The 10915-nt window shown below is 29.9% G+C and overlaps 2 protein-coding genes across 3 annotated transcripts in view; one reads left to right on the top strand and one right to left on the bottom strand.

The window, feature by feature from the left end:
• The window catches only part of LOC107453160 (A-kinase anchor protein 1, mitochondrial), a 187796-nt gene that overhangs the window by 48860 nt on the left and 128021 nt on the right, over window positions 1-10915 (top strand). The gene's annotated exons all lie outside the window — the stretch shown is intronic.
• The window catches only part of LOC107453161 (RNA-binding protein 5), a 38343-nt gene continuing 32136 nt past the window's right edge, over window positions 4709-10915 (bottom strand). For both annotated transcript variants that reach the window (XM_043040153.2, XM_043040154.2), the window contains 3 exons: window positions 9635-9846; window positions 7367-7395; window positions 4709-5030 (listed from right to left, as the gene is read on the bottom strand). In XM_043040153.2, coding sequence (XP_042896087.1) covers window positions 5027-5030; window positions 7367-7395; window positions 9635-9846 — 245 coding nt within the window. In that variant the 3' untranslated portion in view covers window positions 4709-5026. The remainder of the gene's footprint in view (window positions 5031-7366; window positions 7396-9634; window positions 9847-10915) is intronic.

Below are 10915 nucleotides of genomic sequence, written 5' to 3'. Positions count from 1 at the left end.
GTTCAATAAAACGCATTTCATTGTGAAAGATGAAAGAAAAATCATCCCAAAATGTCAATTTGTTACAAGCAAAATTGTGTTTATGTAATTCTACGTAAGTTAATATGAAGATGGGAGGACCATTTTTGTCTGAAGCACACCCCTCAAATATTGACAGGTAAAAGGAATTCTACCTCCTTCATGTAAACGCAATCTTTTTATAAAGATAATTATACGAAGAATGCGTTATTATTGGGAAGATTTTAGAATATTTTTTTATTTAATTTTATTCATTGAAACCTAATAACCAAATTTTAATTTTTCTGAAGTACATTTCTTAAAATTGTTTATAAGGTTCACAAAATCTTCCAGCAATAAGAAAATAATTCCCAGATAATTCTCTTGGAGTTGATGTTAAAACCCATGTTGTCTGATAGGGACTCTCAATTTGTATTTTTAAAAGTTTATCAAAAGTAAAGTTATTTAAGGAAAATAAGAGCTTTCACTAGGTAATCTTTCTGTCCTTCTTACTAAAACCTCAAAAATATTTTGTCAGTTTTCTATTGCTCTTTTCTCAGTCAAAATAATTTCCAATCTCTATTGTTAATTTTGTCTTTGGGTAAGAATTTTAAATTTCTGTATCAAGGAAAAATTTTCATATTCTGAAATTGGCCGCATTACTTTTCTGCCATCCAACTGTAACCATTTTCCTAAGTTTCAAAATTAATTACAAGATTGATTAATAGATGGCGCAGCAAACTGAGAAACTATATACAAAGTTTTCTGAAATAACTTTTATAAGTACAGAAGTATCACATTATGACGATACCTAGGAAATAGTTTTATTAGAACTAGTGGGCTCCACCCCCCGCTCACTGACTTGTCTCTAGTATGTAGCCTCAGTAGGCTAGGTGTACTCAGCACTAGCCTTAACCCTTTTGCAACAGGAAGCGCGCTTACCGCTGAGGCCGGCAGTCTCTCTCGCGCGTGTCTCTCCAGGGCCGGAAGGTTTTTCGCTGTTAAGCCTAATTCCATGAAATTACCGAAGTATCAATGCGTCGTTTAATATTTTTCTGTAGAGTATTTAAATGACATAAGCTTTACATACATACTTTATTGACTCAAGTTATTTCTTGTTTAAATATATATTTTACACATTTTATTTTCATTATGTACTTATCATTTAATAACATTTAACATTACATATCTGAAAACTAAATACATGATTTAAAGTTCTTTTTTCGTATGAAAAATTTTAAAACTGGGATATACAAGACCTAACTATCCATTAAAAATTAAACCGAAAATCAAAAGTAGAGGGAAAAAAAACCTCCCCTACTTACTGTAAACAAATGCCACGTGCGAATTTAAAGAGCCGTCATAAAACATTCCTTCCCCCTAAAACCACGTGTATGTATTCTCATCTTGAGTAGAAGGTCAAATCTACATGTATCTGAAACCATATGGACATACAATGCCATCTTATGGAAGAAATTATATTTTTTAAAACATTCCGAAACGCTGGCACAAATGAGTGACGGCCAGGGGTGAAAGAGAAAATGCTCTGGCACGCAGGTGTGGCGACGGGGAAGTGGGCGTGTTTCTTGCTGGCACGCATATGTGACAGTCGGAGCGAAAGGGTTAAACCAGGTTTGCTACTAAAAACTCATTTAAAATGTGTCCTAGTTTGAATTTTTAATTTTAAACAAGTTTCCCTCTAAAAAAATTAATGTATTCAGTCAATAAATTATTGAAATATTTTTTTTTTAAAATTGACATGCAATAGAAATACTGACAGAAACAGGTTTTTTTTAAAAAAAACATGTAAGATGGCACGTCTATGCATTATTTTAAGTCTTTCATAACTGCTATCAATGTTTTTTTTTATTAATTATACTTGAAAATCATAACAATATGACTAATACTCATGTGTGAATGAATAACAATATAACCAAAACAAAATATGACATTTAGTTGATATGAATAATTCACTTTTAACCTTTCAATTCTTTTCAACTTATAACTCTGTTTGTTGCAGCTTTTTCTTCATGTGAGAAAAGAATTTTCATTCATAAGTTTGTAAACATGTTTGTTAAAGCATAAGTTTGTTAAATTCTTTGTTGCCAACGCAAAGAAGTGTGGACTTTCTCACCTTTTAAGAGAATATATATATATGCAACATAAAAAGCTTCTATTAATCTTTTTGTGTTATCCTAATCGAAATACTTTCTCACACTTTTAAAAGCTACATCCTGTTCTTAAATCTATTTTTGGCTCAAGTATGCATTTAATTAAAAGCAGGACATTTTTCCCTTTGCTCTCTGTGGGAAACGCTCGATCTATTTCATAAACCAATAACATCTACTAAGATTTCCCTCTTTCCCTAAATTAAGACTTTTCACAGATTTTATTTTGCAAGATTTTCCCTGACATATAACCAAGGAGCGCAACTTTTCGTTTGCACTCTTACACATTCTCATGACTGCTCTGTCTTAATAATTAATAAATAAATTTTGTACCCTCCTTCCGACCTAAGACCTGTTTTAATCCTTCCACTCGGCAACGACATAATATATATATATATATACAGTAGAGCGCCGATTATCCGAACTATGTCCGAATTCTTTTCTTTCTTTTAAAGTTTAGAATATTTTTTAACTTATCGGCAATTTTTCTACATTTCGAAGAATAAATATTATCCACTACATTTGAAGACCATATTTAATTTACAACCTTTTTTAGCAGTTTTCTTATAGTAGCCATACATATACATACATGTACTCTTATACAGTTAAACCTACATAACCCGTTAGCCCTCTTCAACTATGAATTATCTTCCAAGAATACGAGCTTCATTTCGACAGCCTACAATAGTTGGGATGCAGAAGGAGTTCATGAATAGATAAGTGCTGAAGTTCTATAATTGGGGAATGGGTAGTTGACACTTATGGTTAATGATTACAGTGCTTGAAATCTTAAATCTTGGAATAAAATTCTTAACAGAAAAACAAACGAAACTGAAGTTTCTGAGCCCATAGATTTTTCGGATGAAAATGATGAAATTGTTACTGAAATTTTGAATGAAAATCGGAACTCCACAGACGAAGAGGAAGAAGTAGGTGATCAAGTTCAAGATAGTGGACCTTCTCATATAGAAGTGCAATTCATTAGATTTTGCAATGAATTGGCTAGAACGTCAAAATGATGTTGATCCAGTTCAGTTGATTTATTTAAAAAGAATAAGGGATATATGNACATATAACCAAGGAGCGTAACTTTTCGTGTGCACTTTTACACATTCTCATGACTGCTCTGTCTTAATAATTAATAAAAAAATTTTGTACCCTCCTTCCCGACTTAAGACCTGTTTTAATCCTTCCACTCGGCAACGACATAATATATATATATACAGTAGAGCGCCGATTATCCGAACTATGTCCGAATTCTTTCTTTTAAAGTTTAGAATATTTTTTAACTTATCGGCAATTTTTCTACATTTCGAAGAATAAATATTATCCACTACATTTGAAGACCATATTTAATTTACAACCTTTTTTAGCAGTTTTCTTATAGTAGCCATACATATACATACATGTATTGTTATACAGTTAAACCTACATAACCCTCTTCAACTATGAATTATCTTCCAAGAATACGAGCTTCATTTCGATAGCCTACAATAGTTGGGATGCAGAAGGAGTTTACGAATAGATAAGTGCTGAAGTTCTACAATTGGGGAATGGATAATTGTCACCTATGGTTAATGATTACGCTGCTTGGAATCTTAAATCTTGAAATAAAATTCTTAACAGAAAAACAAACGAAACTGAAGTTTTTCTGAATCAGTAGATCTTCCGGATGAAAAGATGCCAGGTTATACAGCAGAAGAAATAGATGGCTGGTGTCGAGACACTGAAAACGACCCAGGATTTCAAATTTTAAATAATGATGAAACTGTTGCTGAAATTTTGAAAGAAAATTGGAAAACCGCAGACGAAGAGGAAGAAGTAGGTGATCAAGTTCAAGATAGTGGACCTTCTCATATAGAAGCATGCAATTCATTAGATATTGCAATGAATTGGCTAGAACGTCAAAATAATGTTGATCCCATTCAGTTGATTTATTTAAAAAGAATAATAAGGGATATGGCTGCTCAAAAAAGAGCATCTTCTTTGAAACAAAAGTCTTTGCTGGATTTCTTTTGTAATGGAAAATAAAGGAAAATGTAGTGAAATCAGTAATTTACAAAAAAATTATAAGTTGAAATATGACAAAAATAATTCAAAAAAAAAATAAATAAATAGAAAATGTTTAAAAATTGAAAAGAAAAAAATAAACTTTTAAACACACCAGAGCTATTTTAGATAGTATTGTCAGTTCTAAGCCCAGAAAAAGTGTGAAGGGAAGTTAGCGCATAAATAATAATCATTTAAACTAAATTTTAAGCAACTTTCCATTATCCGAACAACGTTCGGTCCCCAGCAGTTTGGATAATCGGCGCTCTACTGTATATATATATAGATGGTTTGATATACAGCAGTAAACATAGCTTTTAAGTTTTGATCAACCATGCCATCTCTAGAGAAATTTCGGCAAGGGGAGAAAAAAATCGTTTTGCAAGCAGAAGCTACTAAACCATTTTTTCATTTTTAGGGTACTCAGTAAATTAGCAATCTTTTTCAATAAGAAACATTACTTTTCTATTACTTAAAAAATATGCAAGCATAAGTTATAACATTATTATCAACAATTTTATTTACAAACAAATGGAAAAATGGAAGCATCAATAGTTAGTAAACATGAAATAAGATTTCTTTTTTACATGAAGGAAGAAATTTTTTACAGGAAAGTAACATAAAACAAGTTGGAAGAATTTATAGTCTCAGTTTCTTTTTAAAATTGAAGAATACAAAATGATCAGAATGATTGGAAGTTTCATTTCTAAAGCAAGGATAAAATATTTACAAAAAATATACAGTTTAGATTTACAAATTTGCATGTTTTAAAAATCTCCAATTGTTTTCTGAACTCTAATGACTCAGATGGGTCACCTGAAATGAAATGCAACACAAATTCAATGTTTGGTTGGAAATATTTTTTACAAATGTGGTGATGTATGTTTAAAATTACTTTTATAATAAATGCAGCTATAAGTTTATACATTAATTTAGCTTTTTTATAAGTTGAAAATGTATGTAGCGTAATAGTGTAACACTGGATAATGTTTTGCTATATTCTTGCTTTTCATGCAAATTTCTTTTATGGTTAAGATTTATAAAACAAATAGTAGATACTAGTTTACAAGATAAAGGTGTATCAATTGCTATTTTAATTATGCCTAGTGTTTATAAATTTATGTATGATACCTGTTTTCTGGTTTTCAAGTATTTTAAAAGGTGATTTTCTATATAACTAACTTATTATCGGGATTTAGCGAATTCGTTAAATAGAGGTCCGACTGTATATGCACGATTTTATGTAATTATGGTATAAACAGATTATTTCTGCGTTTGTACACTGAAAAAAGCAGAAAAAAGTCTCGAAAAGAAGTAGTCAATTCAACATCTTAAATTTTGAACATAAAAACAAACAAACAATTAGTACAAAAAATAAAAAAAATCACGGTTGAATAATTTATTTGAGTCAAATATATTTTATTTATAGCTTTTTTTTTTATTTTTTAAAATAGAAATAGACTATGGTATTAACTGAAAAGAAATAACCAATTCAAACTTTAATGTTTTGTACACTAAGCTTTCAGTAAAAATCAAGTTTGAAAATAATAATTAATTATGTTGATATTTAAATGAGTCCTAAAAATTCTGAAATTTAAAACGTCAGTCAAAGAAAACATATAGGACAAAATACTGATTTTTTAAAGTCAAGGAAATTTTATGGTATTTTTTTTTCAAAAATACAAGAAATATAGAACAATTGAGGCCTCAGAATAAAATCTCGAAATATATGAACTCCTAAATATTAGTACAGTGCCTGCCGTTTATTAAAATCACTTTCGTTTTATGCTCTTTTAATTTTTTTAAGAGGCAATTCAACAATTGAAAAAAATTTTTTTTTTACAATATATTCTAAATGCACACACTTTAAAAGCTGAAATAGTGACCACATTAATGCCTCATTTTAACTAATTTAATTATTTTAATTAAGTGAAACCCTTCATAAGATTAAATTTACAAAAGTTTTGCAAAAAACCGATCAATGGTTGCTTGAGTTGCAGTATTTAAAGTTAACTTTTCAACATCATTTGAGAGTTTATAGAAGTTTTCGATATTCCTCCTCTTTGTTCTAAAGCTTGCCGCAATACATTAAGTGCTTTTCTGACTTCCATTGAAGATGGCACTGATGAGTTTATTTCATCTTCTGAGTCTGATTCCTCCATTTCGTGATGGGAAATAACTTTATGCAATTTTTGATGTCTGTAACAATTTCAGAATCAGATGTTTCTCCTGATGTTTGCAGGTTATTGTCAATAGCTATGTAACATGAAAAATTCTCGTCCATTTCATTTTCTTCCTTGCTGATCATTTCTTCGAAACACTTATGAGCCCCATCTCCATTGAAGCTTCACGTTGACTACATTTAGGAAGCTAATCATAGTTTTGCAACACTTCGAATTTTCCGCACGCTGATAAAATTTAACATCAAACGAACTTAAAAATGATATGTGCTCTAACTCTAACTATAATTTACTCCAACGGCTTAAATAATATGCAACATGAGCACAGACAGATTTTGGAAATCTATTCATGTTCTCTGTTAAGATAGATCACAAAAGAAACTTCTCTCCCTTCTATGGTTCATTCAATAAAAAGTAAGATAAGAATTTGACCCCTTGTTGAGTGAGATAGGTTTCTCCAAACTTCATTCAAGTCAAGGAATTAACATTGATAAATTGATTTCTATGAACTCGCCGCTTACCACCCACATTTTCCCTTAACTCTTACACTATATATATCACAGGAAAGTGCTAACCACACCTGTTTCACAGGTTTGTGAGTAACTGTTGCTTCTTCGAAAAAAATCTTTAAACTTCGAAAAAATAAAATTTTATAAATAAGAACAAAAAAAGCTGGAATATTGCACCTTTGATTTATTATGTAGTCAAAATTTTGATTTTAAAAAGCGGCGGCATTGATTTTATTAAAGGATGTTTTCAACATGTATTAATATTGTAACGATTCGGTTTTTGCCAATTTGATTTTATAAAGCGGCGGGAACTGTATTATTTTGTTTTCTGGCATCGATTATTGCAGCCACAGCCTGAAATTTCTATTTTCGCACAAGAAACATTTAAAAATGTTTTATTAACTTGAAAAAATTAATCTAAAATTCAATATTTTGCTAAGAAAAAAAATAAGAAGAAACTTACGTGCTGCCAAGGATTTTTGCAAGGTTTTTCTGAAAGAAAAAAAAATTTCAAAATTATTCAAAAAGAAAAGTTAAATACAGAGAATAATAACTATCTAAAAGTACACACAAAACACATTTACAAAATCTAAGCGGTCAGAAACAATCAAAAAATTTCCCAGAATGACTTTATTGAAATTGGTGGCATGTATATTATTAAATTTTACTAATGTTTTAGACTTAATAAAGTATGTAACAAAACACATACTGAGAATAATTTGAAAAATAAAAAATTTTTACGAAAAAATATTGAATCTCAAATTAATTCATCTTCTCTGATTTTTTTGGGTATTTTATTTTCCTTGTCCTGAGGCCACCCTAATAATAAATTTTAAAGAAAATATTCACTCTAAACAGTAAATAAGTTTCTTTTTTGTCACTAAAAATCTGTGGGTGATTTTATTGAATGCAATTACTGTTCCTTAATTTTCTTCTAAGAAATTGTTAGCAAGTAAAATTTATTTTATAACTTATTTATGGATAGTTTAATTAAGAAATGAAACAGTTTTTTGTTTATTTGCCAAAAACTATCATTTGGTAATTACTGTTACAACCAGAAATGCATTTAAATGGGACAGTAATATCTAAAGGTCTATAATACTTTTCAATTTGAAAAACTTTTAATGTTGCGACTCATTTGGTTTTGCTATTGCATATTCAGTCTCTTTGTCTTCAGATTTTAAAGAATAAAAGAGCAAGAGACACTGTTCTTATTTGACAGTAAGAGCAATGTTAGTCGAGGTGTGTCTAGGTATTTTTTAGGTACCTATTTTGTAAAAATTTAGACATAATTTGTGAAAATTAAAAATTCCAACACAAAAATATGGTAAAATAAGAAAATATCTTCAAAAATTGTCACTACAAATAAAAATCACTTATGACTGGTAAATTTATATATATATATTTTCCATATGTTCAAAAACAATTTTGTTATTGTAAAATTTTGGGCTTAAAATTGTATCTAAATTTAAAAATCCATAAAAATCATTCTCCATAGTTAAATTCCAACTTCAATTTAATAAAAACATACATTTAACAGTACTAGCACTAAAAGTTATTATCATTATGAGAACATTTTCTACTGGGTCATACAGAAAAGTTTCATAGAGAAAAAAAAAAAGTGTTTCATAAAAAAAATAAAGGTCTATTAGAATCAATTCAGAATAATGTTTAAAATAATAGTTCGAATTTTGACTTCCTCGAAAGTTTACATAGGGACAGCCTTAACATTAAAAATACATATATATTGCTTTAATACGACGTAAGCGACAGGTTAGGCTTACCACACCGCACTAACTTTTTAATATTTGATTTTATAACCATCGTTCAACAGCCGACCCAATTTTTGGGATTACGACTACTAATGTTCAACTCCGTAGCCTTGTAATTTTGAACCCAATCTAGAAGACATGGGAACTCCTGGATCAAGTATTGGGAGAAATTTGCCTTCGTGGAAGTCTTTGAAGGAACTAACCAACATTTGCGTTACATGGAGAGGAAGACCACGAGAGCTTCCTACAGTAAGCCTGACGGCAGCACTAACTGACCAAACACGTGCTACCTATTCGTAGAAGAGAAATTTTACTCGGAAAAGCCCCCCCCCCATAGATTGCAACAAGAACAGGTGCATGGTACTAGAGCTTTTTCTTTCACTTCAATTAAAGAACGGAGTAGCTGACGCTCCTTTTCTCGCATAGCGTTTTGGAATCCCAGCATGGGGAGGAAAAGTGCTTTTCTTACAAACCATGTGGGCCATAAGAGCAATCCACGGGAAAAGTTCAATTGTAAATCGAAAAGCCTAATTAACCTGGGTTTTATCGTTTTTATGGGAACACAAAAAAAAAAAAAAAATTAAGAAGCAGAGAGGGGGGATCGTAGAGCTTGCCTTTTTCAAAGTATTTTTATGAAAGTACCCTTTTTCCTTAAGTTGAATTTGTGAAGGCAATGCTAAACGTAGTAAATTTGCCATAGACAGACCCTTGGTTGGTAAACATAATTCAACATTTTTAATGTTTATGCTATTATCAAGGAATATTTTGTGCCTGCAGATACATTGGGATAATGTGCACAAATAGTTAATAATAAATTATTTTCTATCTTACTCTGCAACTTGCATAGCAAAACAATAACTTTAGGCATGACATATCAAACTCAGCAAAGTGGTAGTGTAATTTAAACAATAAACAATTATCAATGGATTTAATACAAAAATAATGAAATTAAAACCTACCTTATGTAAATCTGATAACTGCGTATGTTTTGTAAGCACATCTTTATTAGGAAATTGTCGTTTGCATAGTAAGCATGCCATTTTCGATAAATCTATAAATTTGGATTCATCTACTTTATTATTGATGGGCTTCTTAATATCTACAGGGGTTGTATCAGTCTCAGTATCAGAATCGCTGTCATCTCCATAAGAAACAAGAGCAGTCTTGGGAGCTACATAATGACAAAAAGAAAAAGCATAAATACAGGGTATCTGCTACATTTTAGATTTTCAAATATATGACTTTTCATGTCTAATTCCAAGAACATTTCATGACTTAACAAAGTTACTATTTTCTCCGACAAAAAACAGAATAATAAATTTAAAAAGCATTATAATAACATTAATTGAAATGATAGGTATAACCAAAACTGTTATACTCTGCATCTTCATATTTATTGATTTTAAATTTAAAAAACAGAGTAAAGAAATAGTTGAAGCAATAAAATAGCTGAGATAATAATTATTTTTTCTTTTTTCTGCAGAATTATATTCTAAAGATACTTTTCTTGTTCATCAGAAAGGAAAGAAATACTCCTGATTTTTCTGTTCTCATTTCGGAATTAAGAAATTTTGCCAAGGACTGACTAGCGTCAGCTAGAATTTTAAATAAATAAAATTAAAGAAAAGACGAATAATAATAATTCTGAAATAGATAAAGATACTTTGATATAGATAAAGATAGGTAAAGATACTTACTGAAATAGATAAAGATACTTTGCTCTAGAAATGATATTTTTCTTTCATTTTTTGAAAGAACAGCATAATTTTTAAAGAAAATGATAAAAACTTTTATTTATTTTAATAAAATATGACTCTGAGTGGGGATTTTGTTACAAATTTAGATATTCCGAACACCATGAAATTGGGGTGAGATTCCATTTTAAAAATAAAATTTTTCGACGACCTAAATTCATGACTTTCCATGATTTTTTTTAAAAAATAGTTAAATTCATGACAAATTTTGTTCAATACCAAAATTCATGACTTTCCATGATTTTTCATGACTTTCCAGGTGCGCGGATACCCTGTAAATACAACAGTAATTTATTTGCCAGCCTTCTTATAAATTACAGTCAGTAAGAACTTTTATTACAACAACAATTCTGTAATGATTCAGTCATTTGAGTTCGAAAAAATGTTTAAGAAATTAGTTAAACCATTACTTCTTTTGCTATTACCACACAATAAATCTAAAACACCTTGAATTTCTTGATGAAGGAGAGACATGGAATGCTAAAT

This window comes from Parasteatoda tepidariorum, chromosome 5 (assembly GCF_043381705.1).
Source record: "Parasteatoda tepidariorum isolate YZ-2023 chromosome 5, CAS_Ptep_4.0, whole genome shotgun sequence".
Taxonomy (NCBI): Eukaryota; Metazoa; Arthropoda; class Arachnida; order Araneae; family Theridiidae; genus Parasteatoda; species Parasteatoda tepidariorum.
The sequence above is the reverse complement of the archived record's forward strand: the minus strand, read 5'-3'. Positions and strand labels throughout refer to the sequence as shown.